This window comes from Trichomycterus rosablanca, chromosome 27 (genome assembly GCF_030014385.1).
Source record: "Trichomycterus rosablanca isolate fTriRos1 chromosome 27, fTriRos1.hap1, whole genome shotgun sequence".
Lineage (NCBI taxonomy): Eukaryota > Metazoa > Chordata > Actinopteri > Siluriformes > Trichomycteridae > Trichomycterus > Trichomycterus rosablanca.
The window spans coordinates 7,280,482-7,303,834 of record NC_086014.1 but is presented as its reverse complement, the minus strand read 5'-3'; the positions used below and the strand labels follow the sequence as shown (position 1 = coordinate 7,303,834).

General features: G+C 40.0%; 1 protein-coding gene across 1 annotated transcript in view; it reads right to left on the bottom strand.

The window, feature by feature from the left end:
- otog (otogelin) overlaps positions 1-23,353 on the bottom strand; it is a 114,496-nt gene that overhangs the window by 13,055 nt on the left and 78,088 nt on the right. The window contains exons 31-47 of the mRNA XM_062989360.1: positions 20,422-20,700; positions 20,229-20,343; positions 20,041-20,120; positions 17,305-19,781; positions 14,926-15,103; positions 12,277-12,425; positions 9,732-9,821; positions 9,385-9,571; positions 8,858-9,078; positions 8,506-8,644; positions 8,233-8,421; positions 7,793-8,002; positions 3,893-3,997; positions 3,674-3,778; positions 1,664-1,765; positions 428-526; positions 296-336 (exon numbers count right to left, since the gene is read on the bottom strand). Of these exons, the coding sequence (XP_062845430.1) occupies positions 296-336; positions 428-526; positions 1,664-1,765; positions 3,674-3,778; positions 3,893-3,997; positions 7,793-8,002; positions 8,233-8,421; positions 8,506-8,644; positions 8,858-9,078; positions 9,385-9,571; positions 9,732-9,821; positions 12,277-12,425; positions 14,926-15,103; positions 17,305-19,781; positions 20,041-20,120; positions 20,229-20,343; positions 20,422-20,700 (4,766 nt within the window). The remainder of the gene's footprint in view (positions 1-295; positions 337-427; positions 527-1,663; positions 1,766-3,673; positions 3,779-3,892; positions 3,998-7,792; positions 8,003-8,232; positions 8,422-8,505; positions 8,645-8,857; positions 9,079-9,384; positions 9,572-9,731; positions 9,822-12,276; positions 12,426-14,925; positions 15,104-17,304; positions 19,782-20,040; positions 20,121-20,228; positions 20,344-20,421; positions 20,701-23,353) is intronic.

The following is a 23,353-nucleotide window of genomic DNA, read 5'->3' as shown; positions in this document are numbered from 1 at the left end:
TCAGCCACATCTAGTTAACTTTTAATTTCTAACATAGAGTATGTATTAAATCCATTATAAAAATAAACTAGATGCTTACACACTAAGTAAGACTATTGTTTTTATTTAGCAAGACATTAGAGCCTAACCTTAAAAAAGCTGTTTTTAATTGAATTCAGGTATAAAGCTTTGCAAATGTAACTATATTTCGAATTTTTAATTTTTAATTAAATAGTCTTTATTTGACGTAGTAATTACTGTTACTCTGATTTGATGTAATGTGGGTACTGTCATTATTTAGGATTAACTGACTTACCAGGGAACACTTAGGCCGAGTAATTTTCTCACATGAACATTCTGAAAAAGAAATGTTTTATGCTTAGTTTGAACTCATACACATACACATAAACAGACACACACACATACACACACACAAATAAGGGCCTACCGCATGCCTGTAATGGACAGCACTGTCCTGGAACCACCGTGGAGATAGGAACCATTCCTACTGGACATGTTATGGCTGAACATCGGGAAGGCTCGCACACTGCACACACATACCAAATACAGTTGGGGTGAACATTATTGGCACCTTTGAATGTTTAGTGTAAAAAAAGCCATTATCTTTAGAAATAAGTGGATTATGTACCAACTTTGTATCATTACAATATTTTAATAGCATGTCCAAAAAAGTTAACATGTCAACATATATGCATTCTTTTCAGAAAAGAAATAAAAAAACAACATTGTGTATGACATGGACAGGATTAAGAGCACAGTCTTTGGCAACAATGACTCGAAACTCCAAACAGACCTGTCTGTTCACACTTTCACTGCAATTCTCTTAAGCTCTTAAATGTTTGCAGGGTTTCTTCTGCCATTCTGGTGTGCTTTTGGATGTATGCTGTGAGTCATTATCCTGTTGCAGGACCCATTTTGTTCAACTCAACCGTAGTTTGATAATTCTGATAATAAAGTCTAATAATTCTCTGATTTCATTGTCTATGTTACATATTTAAAGCCTTCAGTCACAAAGGCAGCAAAGCAGCCCTACAACATTATGGAACACTAAAAATTTTGGTTTGGTTTGGCAAAGTTCATTCACTCACACTTTTTATGGCTTTCTTGAAGCAGGTTTGTTCCCATAGAGCCCTGTTTTGTTCAGTGTGCAGTGTATAGTACAGGTTGAATCACTCTAGATGTCTCCGGCTCAGTTGCAGTCTAAAGTTCTTTTGATGTACATGGTTTCTTTGCTACATTTCAAACCACCTTTCAAAAGGTTCTTTCATCAATTTTACTCTAATTACAATACAATTTTAGTCTAATTTCTAATTAATCATGGACTAGTCTGATCTTGTCCTTTGTCTTAAACTGAGCAAAGAGGATCATTAATCGTGCCCTGGCATTGTTTTCACCTTTTTTATCTTTTTCTCATGCCAAGCTTTTATTGTGTTATTTTTGTGTCTTGTGCTGTTCTGTATCAAACATAAGTTTATATATCCAAGCAGTTCCACTTTTATTTTTGTTATTTTAGGAGATGTTTAACTTCCTGTATTTTATAGATAGATCACTTTATTAATCCCAAAGGGATATTTTATTATATGTACTGCCTACTATATTATATAGTATATTATATATACTGCCTGCTTGGTAAACGTGTATTTAAAAAAGGGGTGTGACCTACAGCAGTGATAAATGGGACAGCAACGATCGGTACTGTTTGCATCCACGGTCAGCAGCTCTCCTTCCTCACATTTAGGAAGCTCTTCTGAACATACGTCACACACTGTTAAATAAACACAAACCAAAATAATACATGTCAACTGTTGCTTTGTCTTTGCTTTCAATGTTTAGTCCACATTAATCTTAAATTCAACCCTTTTTGCTTTTGTATTGTATTTTTAGTAAGATATACTATATGGCCAGACGTATATGAACATCCATCTAAATTATTATAGCTCAGATAAACCACAGCCCCCCACCCCCCACAGACACACTTTTCTTTAAAGTTTCTAAAAAAAAACATGTTTCTAAATGTTTCTAAACAAACATGTTTTCAAAGCACTAAGTGTGAAGCTAAGGAAAAATATATACTGTCCGTATTTAGCACTGCTCTTCAACATACTGCATCATCCCTGGTACTTGGAAACTTATGTCCCCTAGTTTTTCATTGTTAAGCCTCTCCTTAAGAAACACAGTATTTTTTCTCTCCATATGAAATTTGATTGAATGTGAATTTCCCCACTGTGGGACTAATAAAGGTTTATCTTATCTTATCTTATCTTATCTTATATATTTATGACCATTAGCGTGTTGGACATCCCATTTCCAAAATAAATGAATTTAAGAAAGAAAAATAGAGTGGCCTCTATGTGATCTTTTCAGTTACAACAGCCACTCTTCTAAGAAGGCTTATCACAAGACTTTTTTTTTTTGTTTGATTTCATTTATTTAAGGAAAATGCTCATCAGCCCTACCTGGCCCTGTGTGAAAATAATTACTCCCTTAAGTCACTAAATCAACCATATTCGATTGACAGTTAAGTTCAATTTTACTGACCACACCCAGACATGATTACTGTCATACATGTTGAATCTAAACATCACTTAAATAGAACCTGTCAGAAAGACATTGGACAAAAATGGCATCCATGGGAGGATTGCAAGGAGCAAACTGTTGTGGACAAAATAGCAGGATGGGACAGCAGGACAATGAACCATAAACACAGACGCAAATCTACCTCAAATGGCTTAAAAGAAACTAAATTAAGCTTTTGGAGTGGCTGAGTCAAAATCCTGACTTGAAACCTATTGAAATGCTGTGACAAGACTTAAAAGTAGCACTTCATGCTTGAAAACACTCCACTGTGGCTGAATTAAAGCAATTTTGCAAAGAAGCCAAAATTCCTCCACAGTGATGTAAAGAAGTCACAAGAGTGGCACAACCAGTTATTTGGTTCAGATGGGCCAATACTGTAATGATCTTTTAATTACCGTACCAATCTTTTAATTTGTCTTTTTATGAAATACAACAAAATCACAAAATTATGATGATATGGTTTGTCTTTGCAAGATGTGCAAATTGAAGAAATGTAGGTTAATTATCCTCTCTTATACAAGGTTTACACCAGGTTACAGTATGAAAGCTTATACTAATTTGTATGGCTTTCACAGTAAACAATGTTTGTCCTCTGCTGCTGGGGGATCCCTGATTGAGGTGGGTATATTGCTGCTTACGCCTCCTCCAACCCAATCCTCCTGCAGCCCACAGCGGAACCCTTTTTTACCCATGCATTCTGCACAGACGCCTCTCTATCTGCCAATTAGGGTCCTTACACAGCGTTTGAAGACCCCACCCACACAATCCGGGTATCCCGTCATAGCAGAAAAGTGTCTGCTGCAGGCACTGCCAATTATGCTCGATAGATGGCACCTAGCCAACCGGTGGCAACGCCGAGTCTCAAACCAAGGAGTTTAGAATCTCTGCGCTGGTGTGCTAACAGAATATCCCACTGTGCCACCTGGGCACCTTCCTTGTTTTTTAATTATATATATATCTTTTTTTACAGTACCATAATAACTTGTATAAGCTTTTTTAACATGCACATACTCTAATCAATACAAAGTAATAAGATGATTCTATGGATGATGCTATGCCGGTGACTGAAAATGCCACATTCACTCAAACAACTTACTGCAAATGTGTGCCAGGCAGCAACTTCCTTCAGCAAAGGTGGCAATTAGCTTCTGATCCTCACGGCACACAGGAACATCCAGCACACACTGGTCAGAATCACATTCTGTGAAGACAGAAAAAGAGAAATAAATATTGTCAGGCTATACTATAATAAACTATCAACTTTTTTTGCCAAAGAAAGACTTTTGTGTTTGCACCACACATTGTGTAAGCTCACCACAAGTGTACTCTGGGCAGCATGAGTCATGTCTGAAGTATGACACCAACTTCTGACCAAATTTACATTCCAATGGAGCTGCCTCACATACACTTTGATTACACACTGTAAAAAATAACACATTATTTAGCAAAATAAGTCAGTCACACTGGAACAGAAAACAGTCACATGATATATGTACCACACCAACAAGGTCATTCATAATAAAGACAATGCAGTCTTGGTTGCCATGTTGTAAATGTTTGTAGGTAGTTATATGCAACATATCCTCCTGAGACCCAGCAATTCATTTTGTTTACTGTGGGGGACATGAGTATGAGATCTCTAACTCAAGCACCATTTATGCAATCCATTTGAGTATGACTGCGCTGAATAGAGTACATCCTGGGCTTTTTAGTAATGTCACATTTGTGGGGGTGTGGTAAACAGAGCTCATGGAATTTAGAAAGATTTCAGAAATGTACAGCAATTTTAACCCTTTCAAAACACAAAATTTATTCAAATGTCCTTTGTAGTGGACAGCAGGACTTACCATCCCCTGTATTTAGCCTGTTTCAATACAAGGAAGCAATGGGCTGAATAAGGCAAAGATGAATTTATCAAGAATTTATGCAGGTGAGTCATATTTAGAGCTGTTAGGAGATGAGGAAGAGGAAGGCCAGAAGAAGAGGAGGCCTGTTGAACCTCAGCCCAATGATGAGGTCAAAAAACATGGGTCACTGCATTTGCCAAAACTGCAGTACATGCATCACCATGCAGGAGAGCAGGATGCAGAGGACAAACATTTGTCAAATGTATTAAATTTTTGTTTGTTTGTTTATTAGGATTTTAACGTCATGTTTTACACTTTGGTTACATTCATGACAGGAACGGTAGTTACTCATTACACAAGATTTACACAAGGTTACATCGAACACAGTCATGGACAATTTTGTATCTCCAATTCACCTCACTTGCACGTCTTTGGACTGTGGGAGGAAACCGGAGCACCCGGAGGAAACACGGGGAGAACATGCAAACGCCACACAGAAAGGACCTGGACCACCACACCTGGGGATCGAACCCAGGACCTTCTTGCTGTGAGGCGACAGTGCTACCCACTAAGCCACCGTGCCGCCCCGTATTACAAGCCTCCTGTTATTCCATGTGTGATGGTGTAAATACTGTGTGATTATCTTTAGGTGACTATTTAGGTGAATATGCAGTTTAAAGAAAAAAGTTCCACTCTGAGATGTTTTTCTATTCTTTTCAGTGTTTCAGGGTTCAGGTGTGTTTCCTTTATCAAACTGTTTTAATGTAGGTGAAATTATACAATTTTAATTAAAATCTATATAAAAATAAATACAATATTATTACATTACAACATAATATTTTTTGATCAAACAAGACCCGATGTCCACTACAAAGGACAGATGATAAAAAAACAAATAAATAACATTGTTGAAAAGAAATTGTTGCACTATGTTTCTTTCAACCACAATACTTAAATTATCCAAAAAAATCCTAATAACTAAAACCTTTTTTCTTCTGAGTCTCAAGAGGATCACTGTTCACTGTTCTAGCTGCCAGTTTGTTTAGTAATTACTAAAATGCTATACAGTTTGTATTTAAAATGGATTACTGTGTACTCTTTGGTGTAAGAAGGTAATTAGTATTCTGAGAAGCAAGTCTGTTTTACTGCTTTACTTGAAAGATTACGCAGCAAGTGCAGACACAGTGTAAAGTATTTCCAAAACATGTTACTGTTATGTACAAATCACAGCTAACAATGTCGGACAATGCGAGATATCAACAATATTTTCAATTTGCATGTCTGGGCAATATAAAATACACGCTAAATGAAATTCTAATTAAAGTCAATACTATTACACTTTTACAACAATACATTATTATGACTGTATGGAATAAACTGCCTATGCAGGGAACGAAGCTTGTACAGTCATATTTAAGAAGACTTGCAACTGTAAATAATGCCTACAATTAGCTGTAAGTACTTCTGAAAGTATTAAGCAAATGATCTGAATACTTTGTAAATAAGAGATTTAAGTTTTTAACTTGTGATTAATTTTCAGAAATCACTAAAAGTGTTATTTTTTTCAGACTACATTATGCTTATCACCACATCATGGTGAGTGGGGTTGTTGTCTTTTTTGTTTATTCTGTTTTGTTGACTTCTTTGTTGATCTACAGTATTTTGTTGTTAACTTGTCTTTCATTCCTAGTAAGTCACTACAAAATGAAACTGTTCAGTTTCACAATGAAACTGAAACACCTGTAATTTTAGTGTGGGAGGTTTCATGGCTAAATTGGACCAGTCTGGTGGCCAATCTTCATTAATTGCACATTGCACCAGTAAGAGCAGAGTGTGAAGGTTCAATTAGCAGGGTTGCACAGTTTTGCTCAAAATATTGCAATGCACACAACATTATGGGTGACATACCAAAGTTCAAAAGAGGACAAATTGTTGGTGCACGTCTTGCTGGCGCATCTGTGACCAAGACAGCAAGTCTTTGTGATGTATCAAGAGCCACGGTATCCAGAGTAATGTCAGCATACCACCAAGAAGGACAAACCACATCCAACAGGATTAACTGTGGATGCAAGATGAAGCTGTCTGAAAGGGATGTTCGGGTGCTAACCCGGATCGTATCCAAAAAACATAAAACCACGGCTGCCCAAATCACGGCAGAATTAAATGTGCACCTCAACTCTCCTGTTTCCACCAGAACTGTCCGTCGGGAGCTCCACAGGGTCAATATACACGGCCGGGCTGCTATAGCCAAACCTTTGGTCACTCGTGCCAATGCCAAACGTCGGTTTCAATGGTGCAAGGAGCGCAAATCTTGGGCTGTGGACAATGTGAAACATGTATTGTTCTCTGATGAGTCCACCTTTACTGTTTTCCCCACATCCGGGAGAGTTACGGTGTGGAGAAGCCCCAAAGAAGCGTACCACCCAGACTGTTGCATGCCCAGAGTGAAGCATGGGGGTGGATCAGTGATTGTTTGGGCTGCCATATCATGGCATTCCCTTGGCCCAATACTTGTGCTAGATGGGCGCGTCACTGCCAAGGACTACCGAACCATTCTGGAGGACCATGTGCATCCAATGGTTCAAACATTGTATCCTGAAGGCGGTGCCGTGTATCAGGATGACAATGCACCAATACACACAGCAAGACTGGTGAAATATTGGTTTGATGAACATGAAAGTGAAGTTGAACATCTCCCATGGCCTGCACAGTCACCAGATCTAAATATTATTGAGCCACTTTGGGGTGTTTTGGAGAAGCGAGTCAGGAAACGTTTTCCTCCACCAGCATCACGTAGTGACCTGGCCACTATCCTGCAAGAAGAATGGCTTAAAATCCCTCTGACCACTGTGCAGGACTTGTATATGTCATTTCCAAGACGAATTGACGCTGTATTGGCCCCAAAAGGAGGCCCTACACCATACTAATAAATTATTGTGGTCTAAAACCAGGTGTTTCAGTTTCATTGTCCAACCCCTGTACATGTTTTGGGTTGATAAAGAAAAACCTTAATACAGAAAAAGGTTAAAAAGGCATCTAACAAAACTCATGCCCCAAGAGCTTGACTAAAGATGTGTACTGCATTAAGACAATTTCCATAACGTGTACATGTTGCTGAGAAAATTACCATCATGTTCTTTGTTTACTGCAAGTCCAGATACAAACTTTCTTAGTATATTTATTGACACACCTTTTGCATTTAAGTATTTTGCCGTTACCAATTAGTTCTCTAAAATTAAATAGAACAAAATTATTGCTCATTATTCTGTATGGTGTGGCAGTTTTATGTTGTGTAACCCAGGCAACACATAGACTTACAAATAAGCACACATTTATGCATGTATGGTTTAAGATTGTGTGTAACTGACCACAGACTCTTTGTGGGCAGCAGCTGTTGTCATCAGCCAGGCTGATGCTGACCTCTCCTGCTCGTGTGCAGATCGGCTGGGGAACATCACTACAGTCGAACTCCACAGGCACGATGCCATCGCTCTCACAACGATACATGCAGCAACCATCCACTGATGCTTTCCAAATCTCACCCAAGGCATGTGGTGTTCCAAAACTATCAGTACAGGCTACAGAGAAAGACAAAGACAAACAAACAGAAGTAAGTGGGTGACAGATATTTTTTTTAGACCCAAGCTGCTACATTTTTCCTAAAAGCATTGTATGTTTTTGTTTTTTTGGAGCATTTGCAAAGGACTAATTTTATGCATACACTATATGTCAAAAATTAAGTAGACGTCCTATCTGCAAGATACCAATACTGTCTCAAGAGAGTTTATAAACTATTACAACAACATACCACACTTGTTAGGTGAAATGCAAAGTGAAGAGTACGGTCGATGAAGCAGAGTTCCCTCTGGACACACGCATCCCTCAGTCAAGCCAGAGCAGGTATCTGCATCATACTCAAACTCTTGATTAGGACATGAAGGAGCTGTGCAGGCTGGCAGACATGCCTGATATTGCAGCGTTTCAGGACACACAAATGCTAAAAGAGAAAAAATCTGTAACTAAAATAACATTATACATCGTCATTCGGACTGAACTGTGATTATATGTCTGATTAACATACGGCAGAAGTTTGGGTTTCTCCACTCAATGCAGATGTTGAACTTGTAGCAGGAGGCGACGTATGCAGCAAGTGCGACGCATGGGTTGTTTACATACTCTGCATCCCGTACCCACACTTCACAAAATGCAGTAGGGGGAACCTAACACACAGATACAGAGATAAATGGCATATTTGGCTGGTCACCACGAAATTCGACTGAACTCAAACAATACTACAATGACAAATATTCCACAATCTAGGTGTGCAAAGCTGGTATGGGCATGCTGACAGTAATTAAAGCAAAATGTTCCAACACTGTATATGTTGTGTAAGTCTGTAAATGTTTTAGATGTTGGTGTATGCTGCTGCCTACATAACGGTGACAGGCCTGGAAGGTGAGGTTGTTGAGCATTTTGAGGCAGTCAGAGCAGTCACTGGTAGAGCAGTTCACCTCCCTCCTTCGGCTCTGGCTGATATAGCTTGTGGTGTTGCCAACCTGCCAGCTATCGATAAATAATGCTGGATCTTCATTACCAGCCAGTACAGTACCATTTGCCATAGTAAAATCATTAAGTGAGTTTCCATCACAACAGCCTATGGAATAAGTGAAAGGAAAGATGTAGAATAAGAGATCATTGAATTTAAACGTATATTTACATTTTCAGCATTTAGCAGACGCTTTTTTATCCAAAGCGACTTACACAATGAGCGGAACACGATGAGCAATTGAGGGTTAAGGGCCTTGCTCAGGGACCCAACAGTGGCAACTTGGTGGTGGCGGGGCTTGAACTGGCAACCTTCTGTTTACTAGTCCAGTACCTTAACCACTGAGCTATCACTGGCCCTGGTATATAAATTTAATAAATGGAATGTCTGTGTTTTTAATATTTGTCTGCTTACCACATAAACCCATGGTGAAAACCTTGTTGGTGTGCATTTCTCTTTCAATTACCAGCATGCCTGTGCTGTGAAACCACTGGATCTTTAGGCCAGCAGGGGTCCATATCAGATACATGTTCCCTGTATCTAGAACTTCAAAACCATACTTCTTAAAGCGTGGCTTTGCAAACCTGGAGTTCACATACAGCTGTGAAAAAAAACACTGCATCAAATATTCAGAATCAAAATAATTCAAACACATACAAGACCATCCAAACACATACAAATGGAATATATTTGGGACTGCTCCAAACGTATTTCTTAATCATGAATGGAAACTTGAGAGACAGGTAGTCACAAATACTCACATTTCTCTGTAAACGATTGATGACCACGTGGTTAAGGTCATGTGTAATATTTAGAGCTGCCAGGCACAAGTGAGTAAAGTTCCACACATGCTGTAAAAAAAAAAAAAAAACAATGCCCCAAAATATGTAGACGCAAGCTGATTTATCTGCAACTTATTAATTTGCAACATACAGTCAAGCCAGAAAGTCTGCACACCCCTTTCACCTTCTCCACACTTTATTACATTACAGACTCATTCTATAATAGATTAAGTTCATTTTTTGTCACACAATTCCACACAAAATAGCCCACAATGACAAAGTGAAAGCAGGTTTTTAGATGTTTCTCCTAGTTTATTAAAAATCAAAATGTAAAATATCATATGTACACAAGTGTGCTCACCCTTTGATATGACACCCAGGATTGAGCTGAGGTGCTGAGGTTTACACTGATACTGCTTGAGATGTTTCTACAATTTAATTTAGAGTCATCCTGTGGTAAATTCAATTGATTGGACATAATTGCCAACACCTGTGTAAGGTCCCACAGTTGACAGTGCATATCAGAGCAAACTCCAAGTCATGGGGTCAAAGGAATTATCTGCAGACCTCAGAAAAAGGATTGTGTCAAGGAATAGGCATGGCGGTGGTAGCATCACAATGTGGGGGTTTTTCAGCAGCGGGACCGGGGCAACTGGTCCTAATAGAGGGAAAGATGAATGCAGCCAAAAATCGAGATCCTTGAAAAAAACCTGCTCCAGAGCGCTCTGGGACAAAGGTTTACCTTCCAACATGACAACGACCCGAAGCACACAGCCAAGAGTGGTTTCGGAGAAAGTCTGTGATTGTCCTTGAGGGGCCCAGCCAGAGCCCAGACCTGAATCCAATCGAACATCTGTGGAATCCAACCTGACTGAGCTTGCAAGCATATGCCACAAACAAGTGTGCCAACCTCGTAGCTTCTTTCCCAAGATGACTTGAAGCTGTAATTGCTGCCAAAGGTGCATCAACTAAGTATTAGGCCAAGGGTGTGTACAGATATGTAACCCCTAAATAAACTATTTTTGTCAGTAAAATAAAATTGCATATTTTCTAAACCCTGTTTCCCATTTTGTAATTATTGGTGATTGTGTGTAGATGTTTGAGGCAAAAAAAGAACTCCCAATCACATTTTTTTGTTCCCGATCCCAATCATTAATTTTGATCCCGATCCGATACCGAGTCTCAAACCAATACTTGTATTTTCTAGATATTGTCTAGATAAGAACTAGATAATACTGTTCACACAGTGCACACTTCAAGTACATTACAGTTATTCAAATTAATTTAATGTACATGTTTAACAACTGAATAGCTCTGCAGTGCTGTAGGAAAAAAATTGCCTGCATCCAAGCTATTGCTTAATGTTCTTTTATTTTTACAAAATAAAAGTAAACAAACTTAGTGCAGCATTGCAGTAGTAAGACTAGAACACTCAAAATGAAGTAAAGGTTCTTTTTGAGGAAAATCAGCATCTCTGCCGTGTTAGGTCAGCGGACAGCCGGTTCCTCTTCTCATCATATAATAATAAACTCGCTGTATTCGGCTGAGTGTTTATATTTTAGGTGCCGTATCAAATTGGTAGTAATTGTAGATCGTTTGGTTAAATGATATCTGGTTTGTTTCTTATGAGCCACCGTACTTGTATGCGTGTTGTAACTGTAACAAACTTTTCTGTGGTTGTATTGTGACAATGGTTTGATGGACGTTTCTACGCGAAGTGAGTGTGTTTTGACCCTTTTGGGCTTCCATAGTGCATGGAATAGCATGCTTGGCTAACGCGATGACTCTAGCTGTCCTCTGTTCGGTACCGTAACAGAAGAAGTTAATAAAGTGTTAAATGCTCCCGACAATTAGTGAATATACCGTGTATTTATTTCTTTATTAAGCAAGTGCATCACTACGACGCTCGTTTACATAACTAAGCCAATCAGAGTGCTTGATACTGAGATGTCATTCAGTCTTGTAACACGTAAACTCGTAAAAGCTGTATGTTGTGGTCCTGAAGTTTTCATATTAGGATTAAAAGTTATTGTTTTGTAAACCGAAGTGATCCTTGACTCACACACCATATAAATAGTTAAATTCTACAGTAATGAATGCAGCTCTGCTCCCACCGCCTCGTGAAACACTCGCATTGCAGACATTACACTTCGCTGTTGGACTTGTTTCACTTTCCAGTTTAAAGTATTTCCACACAGCGGACATGCTGACGTAAAACGAAAAAATCGGGCTTAGGATCGGCCTTAGTAAAGCCGATACCAATCAATTAAAAAATGCCTTGATCGGCCCCGATTCCGATCTTTGAGATCGGATCGGGACATCCCTAACTATAGAATAAGTCTGTAATGTAATAAAACATGGAGAAGATGCTTACATCTTCTCCATGTTTTATTACATTACAGACTTATAAGGGGTGTGAAGATTTTCGGCTTGACTGTATATAAAAAGAATAGACAGGTAAAAAAAAAAGAAGAAGAAAAAGGAGCAGCTGCATTTAGAAAAGCAAACAAGAAGTAAATCGTACTTTGTTGTCTGAATTGTGGCAGTCCTGTACCAGAATGCTAATGGTCTCGTTTTGAAACTGTGCCACTACATATGTTGCTGCCTTATAGACGGCTACGTTGTTTCCATCAAACGTGATCACGTTTAGGTCGGGAAACACTGAACAGCGACCTGCACATCAATATTCACAAAAAGTATAAGAAAGAAACATGTTATACACTGCAATATCACATAAAAACATGTAAATATCATTTCCCAAAACAGTTGGGATTTAACTGGCATAAGAATGAAAATAATGTTTATAGTTTTGGCTGGTCACATTGACTGTATTTTGTAAATATAAACAAATTTTGATTTTAATGCTAGCAACACTCCAATATTTAATAGGATTATAGAAGTTAATTAATAAATGGGTATAACAGGAGGATCCACCAAAGACTCCTGGAGAGCCTTGAGAGACCCAAGATTTCCTGAGAGAAATTATAATCAGATAAAAAAAGATTCAAAATAATTTAGGTCTTTCAACATCTACCATACATAATGTTGTAAAAAGATTTAGGGAATTCAGAGAAAGGTTAGTCCATGTAGGGCAAGGATGGAATCCACTGTTAAATTGGCATGACCCATAACCCCTCAGGGATGCCCTGCAATGCACTGTGGAACATTCAAGGTACAACAGAGTTGTGGACGTTTGCAAGATGTTTGGTGTTCACTGACTACAAAATATTGAGTCCACCTTGAGTTGAGTTGACCTCTATGTATTTCTGCAGTACTACACTCCCATGGGGGACCTATCAAGTATTAGACTGGTAGACCCGTTTATATATATATATATATATACAGTGTATCACAAAAGTGAGTACACCCCTCACATTTCTGCAGATATTTAAGTATATCTTTTCATGGGACAACACTGACAAAATGACACTTTGACACAATGAAAAGTAGTCTGTGTGCAGCTTATATAACAGTGTAAATTTATTCTTCCCTCAAAATAACTCAATATACAGCCATTAATGTCAAAACCACCGGCAACAAAAGTGAGTACACCCCTAAGAGATTACACCCCTAAATGTCCAAATTGAGCACTGCTTGTCATTTTCCCTCCAAAATGTCATGTGATTTGTTAGTGTTACTAGGTCTCAGGTGTGCATAGGGAGCAGGTGTGTTCAATTTAGTAGTACAGCTCTCACACTCTCTCATACTGGTCACTGAAAGTTCCAACATGGCACCTCATTGCAAATAACTCTCTGAGGATCTTAAAAGACGAATTGTTGCGCTACATGAAGATGGCCAAGACTACAAGAAGATTGCCAACACCCTGAAACTGAGCTGCAGCACAGTGGCCAAGATCATCCAGCGTTTTAAAAGAGCAGGATCCACTCAGAACAGACCTTGCGTTGGTTGTCCAAAGAAGCTGAGTGCACATGCTCAGCGTCACATCCAACTGCTGTCTTTGAAAGATAGGCGCAGGAGTGCTGTCAGCATTGCTGCAGAGATTGAAAAGGTGGGGGGTCAGCCTGTCAGTGCTCAGACCATACGCCGCACACTACATCAAATTGGTCTGCATGGCTGTCACCCCAGAAGGAAGCCTCTTCTGAAGTCTCTACACAAGAAAGCCCGCAAACAGTTTGCTGAAGACATGTCAACAAAGGACATGGATTACTGGAACCATGTCCTATGGTCTGATGAGACCAAGATTAATTTGTTTGGTTCAGATGGTCTCAAGCATGTGTGGCGGCAATCAGGTGAGGAGTACAAAGATAAGTGTGTCATGCCTACAGTCAAGCATGGTGGTGGGAATGCCATGGTCTGGGGCTGCATGAGTGCAGCAGGTGTTGGGGAGTTACATTTCATTGAGGGACACATGAACTCCAATATGTACTGTGAAATACTGAAGCAGAGCATGATCCCCTCCCTCCGGAAACTGGGTCGCAGGGCAGTGTTCCAGCATGATAATGACCCCAAACACACCTCTAAGACGACCACTGCTTTATTGAAGAGGCTGAGGGTAAAGGTGATGGACTGGCCAAGCATGTCTCCAGACCTAAACCCAATAGAACATCTTTGGGGCATCCTCAAGCGGAAGGTGGAGGAGCACAAAGTCTCGAATATCCGCCAGCTCCGTGATGTCGTCATGGAGGAGTGGAAAAGCATTCCAGTGGCAACCTGTGAAGCTCTGGTAAACTCCATGCCCAGGAGAGTTAAGGCAGTTCTGGGAAATAATGGTGGCCACACAAAATATTGACACTTCAGGAACTTTCAATAAGGGGTGTACTCACTTTTGTTACCAGTGGTTTAGACATTAATGGCTGTATATTGAGTTATTTTGAGGGAAGAATAAATTTACACTGTTATATAAGCTGCACACAGACTACTTTTCATTGTGTCAAAGTGTCATTTTGTCAGTGTTGTCCCATGAAAAGATATACTTAAATATCTGCAGAAATGTGAGGGGTGTACTCACTTCTGTGATACACTGTATATATAAAATGCAAAAAGACTAGGCTGACTAAAGCAACAAATATTTAGTGTGAATTCATATAAAGAGTAATAAGATATTATTTAGTAACTTTATTTAATGGGTGCTGAGCTGTAATAAGAAAAAAGTGATTAGCTGCCTGTGCTTACTATAAAACTGCATGCCTTGTTGTAAGTGTGTATTACTTACACGGACAATCCCACTTCGGGCAGCATTTGTCTCCACTGACCAGTACAGCAAAGCCAAGCAGGCCACAGTTTGGAGGGTTAGAGGCATAGGGGCAGCTCTGGGACTTGTTAAACAAGAGCATCCGTCCATTCACACAAATGAGCTTAGTACACTCATCAACGACTTCAGAATACGGTGGCTAAAGACAAAAATACAACAATCATAAAAACACTGACTTTAAACAAGTTGTATAAACATTTAGTGTACACATAATAAAAATGCAACCAGTGCATTAGTATACAGCAGGGGTCGTCAACTTTTTTTTGTACCATGCAATACATCAAACTCATATAGCACAAAGTGTTAGTGTGTATCTTAAACGGACAGAAGTATTGGGACACCCATTCTTTTTTTTTTTTATGCATTTTCTCCCCATTTTCCTCCCGATTTAGCACACTCAAATTTGTCTTCCGCTGCTGAGAGATACCAGATTGCATCCAAGGATAGCACGTCGCTGTACACGCCTCTTCCGACAGGTGCACAGCCCTCCTCTTCTCGCCTTTGCTTTCTGCACAGGCGTCTCTTCCGCCAATCAGGGTCCTTACACAGCGTATGAAGACCCACCCACCCACACATAGTCCAGCCCCCACCCTGCAGATATGGTGGCCAATTAGTATCTGCTGCAGGCACTGCCAATTATGCCCGCCAGATGGCGCCCAGCCGACCCGTGCCAACACAGAGTTTCTAACCGAGGAGTTTAGAAACTCGGTGCTGGTGTGCTAGCGGAATATCCTGCTGCGCCACCTGTGCGCACGGGACACCCATTCTAATTATTAAATTAATGTGTTTCAGCCACAACAATCGCTAACAGGTGTAATAAATCAGCTATTTAAAGGAAATTATATGCTTCTTTTAATGTGACAGTTTAGGGAAGGCCCTTTCCTGTTCCAGCATGACTGTTCCCCTGTGCACAAAGGGGCGGAGCCGGGGGTGTGGGGGGGTGGCCGCTTTGCCGGTGTTACTTTTTTGCGGAAGCATTTCTGCTCGCAGGTGTCCCCACAGGGACGCAATTCAACAGCGCACCTCAAGCAAGTAGTTCTCCACCAAAACAGTGCAGTAACACATTTAACATAAATGTCAACCACCAACACTATTACAGAAGAAGTACTACTACTGAGTACTAATACTACTGAGTACTAATACCAGTTATTACTATTACTTCTTATTAGTTGTGGCGCTCGACGACGGGATATTCGCGTTTCAGTGTTGCCAAATTGGGCGGTTTTCCTCCAAATTGGGCTGTTTTTTTTTTTCAAAAACAATTTAATAGCATTTAAATAACACTTCTATTATAAATAGAATATTCAGTTTTAAGAAGCCCCAACATTGTAGAAGGCTATTAAAAGTAAAATCAATTTTCAATGCTGATTTGGCTTAATAGTGTTGGTCAGAATGTGTCATATTCTTGAAAGAAAATTAAAATTTGTTTTCCATGCATTCACACTGGCATGTTCTGGGGTTCAGATGAGTCTCATCAGTACACACAAGTTTGCAGTCGAATGATGAAGTATTGCAAAGGAATATATAGGTTATAGGCTATATTTTAGTTTTTCACAGGGAAAATGAGAAAAAATAAAAAGCTTATTATGCTTGGCTTGATGTAATTTCACATGGCACTCACTGCCATAGGTAAATGAGTGAGTGACCAAAATACTACTGGATCAACAGCCACTAGCCTAGGGTGGCCACATTCATAGTCATAAAAAGGAGGACATTACACCCAAAAGTAGGGCATCATACCAGGAACAGGGGGACATGATACTGCAACACACAGAATGAAACCAGAACCCATATAACAGAGTTTTTGACCAATTTAAGCAAGAATTCTATTACAAATTACTTTTTTACTCACTAAATGTTGTATCTACTTTTCATATTTAAGTCCGTTCCTCGCTGCCTCCAAAAGTTTACTTTTTGGCATTTTCACAGCGTTCCTGAGCATGAGAGCTGACTAATTGACTCTATAAGAGGTGTATACAGACCAGAGTGGGCAGGCGAAATTCAACCACCCAATCACAGACTAGCATTTAGAGGGCGGACCTTCTGCGATTCGCCAGTGGTAGCACTATAAGCAGTCAAATTAGGCTGTTAAACCAATGAAATACAAAGCAATTGTTTTTTTTACATGTACCTGAGCCAATGACAGATAATATTGATTAAAAATGATACCAGTTCGAAATTAGGAGTTATATCGTGATATAAATTTTAGCCATATCGTCCAGCCATATGTACAAGTTAACTAAATCCTAGTCCAGTTATAATGCAGTAAACTCTTTAAAATGTACATATGTTATTTGTTGGAACTGAAATTCCAGAATTAGATTAGTCTTTTTTACTCACAGTGCAGACATTGCTGGGATAATCATCCTTTGCTGAAGTGGACAGAACTGTAGTATGAGTGTCCTCTACTGCCCAGTGTTTTGCCTCTGTTATGTAGGGTAAGGTGGTTGATGGAGAGCTGGCAGTTTTCCAATTGTCTGGTGAAGGTGATCTTTCTGAGATTGTGTATGTTGGCTCACCCAACAATGGCCACCTCGATGAGGTCGATGTGAAATCTGCCGTGCCATTAGAGACATGAGATGCATCAGTGGTTGATGTGTCGATTCTCTTGCTGGTCGGTGTCAAAGTGGAGCCCTTATCAGTCATGTATTCTGTCATATTCTGTGGCTGAGTGTTAGTAATAGTTGAAGATGGAAATGAACCTGAGGAGCTAGTTTGGGAATCAGTCTTTGTTGTATTCCAGGGTTGAGTGGTAACCTGCATCTTGTCTGTAACTGTCACTGGTGTCTCAGTTACAGCTGGAGGAAGAGCGTGTGTTGTCGTGGTGATCTCAGGAGTTCTGAGTGTACTTAATGGGGAAGCAGAGATCATCAAAGGTGTGACTTTTTTGGTCACACTCTCTGTAGATGGAGTTATTTCAGAACCGGACGGTACAAATGACCAGGATGGCTGTGTTGACGTAGTAGTAGAAAGTTCAGATCTGCCAGTGTGAGGAGGAAAATCAGTTATCTCTGTTTCGGGATGACTGGTCACAGAGCTGAAGGTTGTGTGTGAAGTAAACATGTTCATTGCGGTTGATGTAGTTGACTGAGGCTCAGCTGTGCTGGATGTGGCAGTCGAAACTGTCTGGGTTTCTGACACTGCTGCAGATGATAATTTGCTCGTTGTAACAGCAGACGGCATTGGCGTATAAGCATGATCCACCTCTGTTGTCTTGGACTCAGTCATGGCAGTTGTTGGAGAGGTACTGGGAGAGGTACTGGGAGACTGAGTCTTAGATATAGTGGTTCTGTCTGTAAAGTGAGCTGAGGTAGAGGATGCCTTCAAAGTACTTAATAGTGACTCTGTGGAACCTGATGTGGTAGCTGTAAACACACTACTATTGATCACCAGTGGGAATGACGTGCGACTTGTCGTATGTGTGAGTAAATTGTGTACAGTTGGAAATGTTGTGATGTGTGTTGTAGTTGAAGGAAAAATCATAGTTTGTGTAGTTATATGGGACACTGGGGTGCTTCTAGTGACAGTTTCTGTAACTATGGCTTTGCTGGTGGTTAGAGCACGTTCTGAAGGTACAGGCTGGGTAAATGCAAGCTGTGTGGTGGAGGTGGCTTGAGATGGCAGGACACCAGCAGACCAGAAAGTAGTGTGAGTCGTATTAGGGCCAGGCACTATCTCTGCGGTTGTTGTTGCTGTAAGTTCTACTCCCTCAGCTGTAGAGAATGTTGAAGGCACATTTAAAATTTTGGTTGGTTGGCTGACCATTTCTGTGATGACTTTGTAAGTTACAGTTTGCTCTTCTGTACGGGAGGTAGATACAGATGGCAATTTATTTGATGTCTCTGTGGGATTAACAGGCAAATATGTTGTTGATATTTTCTGCGCAGTAGGGGACGTAGGTATATCTTTCTCTCTGGTGTGTACCAGTGAAGGTTGTCTGGTTTCTGTCCCATGCACTAAAGTTGTTTTCTGTGTGCTAATGCCACTGTGACTGGTAGGGTGCAGCTGAATGGATGTAAATGTTTGCGATGGAGCTGTTACAGTAGGATTTGCTGTGGTGGCAGAAGTAATTAGGTCTAATGCAGGAGCTATGGATTCAGTCTCTGTACTGGCAGTGGAAAATGCAGTGGTCTGTGTAGTTTTGTCAACAGTAGTAGATGGGTGTAAAAGAGTGGCAGGTTTAATGGTCGTAGTATCGAAAATTAACTCTCGGCTGGATGGTGACATGGACTCAGTTGTGCCCTCAGTGGTAATGACTGATTTAATAGGGAGAGCGCTTTCAGTAGTTGGTTGCTTCTCTAAAGAGATGGGCATAGCTGTGCTAAGGGCTGCGAATGAACTGGTGCTAGTGGATAGTGATGTTGTTATTGCTGAATGTAAAGTTTTGGTCGTTTCAGTTGGCAAAGCTGACACAAATGCTGTCTTTGTCCCTAAAGTGACAGGGGTGGTAGAGAAGACAGTGGTGGGCATTCCAGTGGATTTAGAAGTATTAACCACTTGCTTAGTGAAGGAAGCAGGTGTATCTGAGGTTGTAACAGTTCCCTGCTCCACAGATATTGTGGGGGAAGCGCTAGGGTTGGCCAACAGTGGTAAAGTTTGAGTGGTGACAGTTGAGGTAGCTGGACTGCTAGGTTCTGAAGAAGATGTCATTGTATGAGGAATTGTAGTGTTGAGTGCATCTACTGCTGGGATTCTCCCTGTAGAGACAGCTGCTGATGGCAGAGATGTCGGAGAGGTGACGGCAGCACTTGAGGTGGCAGCACTTGAGGTGGCAGCACTTGTGGTGGGTTCTGGCAGTATAACTGGAAGCTTAATACCTGAGCACAAACATACAAACAGCTCATCATAAGAAGTAAGAAGAGAATGAGATTGGACAGAATAACTAAAGAAAACTCCCCAAAAGCCCAAAAAACTCTAAAAACTAAAAAAAAGAAAAGGTGCCAAAAATGCAAAAAAAGTAAATAAATAATGTGTTTAAGTGCTGATGTTATTCAATTTAATAACCATAAATTTAAATTTAATTTAATAACCCTAATATATTATATATAATAACCCTCATGCTATATAATATCTTACAGTCCTCCAGAAAGACACATCTTTGAGTGATCTCATCTAGAACCATGTGATCTGGACACTGAGGAAGACATCCTTCAGCCCTACAGATACAAAACACACAATTAACCACACTTAACATTATACACACAACGAATTAAAACTACTGAAAAAGGTGTGTGTGTTTGTGTGAGGGAAAAAAGGGGCCTTACTTTAAGATGGTGACACATCGCAGTGCTGCTGGATCACTGCAAGTTCGAAAACAGGGATTGATACAAGACTCATACTTCCATTGGCACACAGTCCTCATTGAACCTGTGGTGCTACCTTTGGAAGAAAAATTTATTCAGTAAAAGACCGAACACAAGTCTATGTTAGTGCATGTATACACAGATACTGACTCACTTGAAAGTTTGAACAGAGTTGCTCTGCGGTAACGAGCCAAGTGGTTGTACTTCAGGAGCTGGAGTTTGGATAGCATGTAGTGTAGAAAGAATCCAGGCCACATGAGTGATTCCAGTGAATCGAATCCAGAGATCCAAGTGTCTCTGTGCAATATGAATGTTGCTGCATCCCAGAATGCCCTGCGCTCTTCCCACTTGGAGAGTTTTAACTGGCCAGTATGCTCCGCGATAAGGAAATAGTTTGGCCTGTCTGCTGCTTCAAATGACACCAGTGATGAATCTGGTGAATAAAACAAGTCGTCGAATTAAAGTTAAGCAGGACTGAACTGATGCATAATATACACAATATATATACAGTATATACTGTATATATATATATATATATATATACACAATATATATACAGTATATACTGTATATATATATATATATATATATATATACTGTATATACATATATATATATAAATATATATATATATATATATATACAGTGTATCACAAAAGTGAGTACACCCCTCACATTTCTGCAGATATTTAAGTATATCTTTTCATGGGACAACACTGACAAAATGACACTTTGACACAATGAAAAGTAGTCTGTGTGCAGCTTATATAACAGTGTAAATTTATTCTTCCCTCAAAATAACTCAATATACAGCCATTAATGTCTAAACCACCGGCAACAAAAATGAGTACACCCCTAAGAGACTACACCCCTAAATGTCCAAATTGAGCACTGCTTGTCATTTTCCCTCCAAAATGTCATGTGATTTGTTAGTGTTACTAGGTCTCAGGTGTGCATAGGGAGCAGGTGTGTTCAATTTAGTAGTACAGCTCTCACACTCTCTCATACTGGTCACTGAAAGTTCCAACATGGCACCTCATGGCAAAGAACTCTCTGAGGATCTTAAAAGACGAATTGTTGCGCTACATGAAGATGGCCAAGGCTACAAGAAGATTGCCAACACCCTGAAACTGAGCTGCAGCACAGTGGCCAAGATCATCCAGCGTTTTAAAAGAGCAGGGTCCACTCAGAACAGACCTCGCGTTGGTCGTCCAAAGAAGCTGAGTGCACGTGCTCAGCGTCACATCTAACTGCTGTCTTTGAAAGATAGGCGCAGGAGTGCTGTCAGCATTGCTGCAGAGATTGAAAAGGTGGGGGGTCAGCCTGTCAGTGCTCAGACCATACGCCGCACACTACATCAAATTGGTCTGCATGGCTGTCACCCGAGAAGGAAGCCTCTTCTGAAGTCTCTACACAAGAAAGCCCGCAAACAGTTTGCTGAAGACATGTCAACAAAGGACATGGATTACTGGAACCATGTCCTATGGTCTGATGAGACCAAGATTAATTTGTTTGGTTCAGATGGTCTCAAGCATGTGTGGCGGCAATCAGGTGAGGAGTACAAAGATAAGTGTGTCATGCCTACAGTCAAGCATGGTGGTGGGAATGCCATGGTCTGGGGCTGCATGAGTGCAGCAGGTGTTGGGGAGTTACATTTCATTGAGGGACACATGAACTCCAATATGTACTGTGAAATACTGAAGCAGAGCATGATCCCCTCCCTCCGGAAACTGGGTCGCAGGGCAGTGTTCCAGCATGATAATGACCCCAAACACACCTCTAAGACGACCACTGCTTTATTGAAGAGGCTGAGGGTAAAGGTGATGGACTGGCCAAGCATGTCTCCAGACCTAAACCCAATAGAACATCTTTGGGGCATCCTCAAGCGGAAGGTGGAGGAGCGCAAAGTCTCGAATATCCACCAGCTCCGTGATGTCGTCATGGAGGAGTGGAAAAGCATTCCAGTGGCAACCTGTGAAGCTCTGGTAAACTCCATGCCCAGGAGAGTTAAGGCAGTTCTGGGAAATAATGGTGGCCATACAAAATATTGACACTTCAGGAACTTTCACTAAGGGGTGTACTCACTTTTGTTGCCGGTGGTTTAGACATTAATGGCTGTATATTGAGTTATTTTGAGGGAAGAATAAATTTACACTGTTATATAAGCTGCACACAGACTACTTTTCATTGTGTCAAAGTGTCATTTTGTCAGTGTTGTCCCATGAAAAGATATACTTAAATATCTGCAGAAATGTGAGGGGTGTACTCACTTTTGTGATACACTGTATATACTGAATATATACATATATATATATACACACGTGTAGTGTTCCACATTAACAATTCTGCTAGTATAACAAGTATATGACCAAGAGTATCTGAAAATACTGCACCCCTGTGCACAAAGTGACGTCCAAAAACAAATAATTTGAAGTTTTGGCTAAAGAAAATTCAGTGGCCAACATCAGTGTCATAGCCACAAGACAAAGTCTGTTGTAGCTGCTAGTAATGAGGAAACTCCGTATTAATGTCTATGGTTTTGGATGCTGTTGTTCAGGTGTCCACATACTTTTGACCATAAAATTTTTTTTATATGTTGGTTATAGCATGCTACCAACCGTATTTCAGGTCAGAACATAAATGCTGTTCACTTAGAAAAACTGTATACAGTTTATATATTGTATACACTGCAGATCTGCATATGTACAACCCCACATTAGAAAAAGTTGGGACAGTATGAAACATAATTTTAAAAATGCAGTGTTTGACTTTTATTTCATTGCACACCTCGAACCCAAAATATTTCATGTTTTGTCTAGACAGAGAAATTTAGGGCTTGTAATCATGTTATTTCAGGTGATGTCAACCAGTAACTGTAATCATGCATTGAAACAAAAACTACTGGAAATCCTCAAAGAAAAAACAAGACTGGAAATTATCTGCTTTTTTTACAACCCCAAATCAGAAAAAATTGGAAAAAAATATGGAAAATGCAAATAAAATAAAAATGCAGTGTTCCTTACATTTACTTTGACTTTCATTTGATTGCAGACAGTTTGAACCTGAGATATTTCATGTTTTGTCTG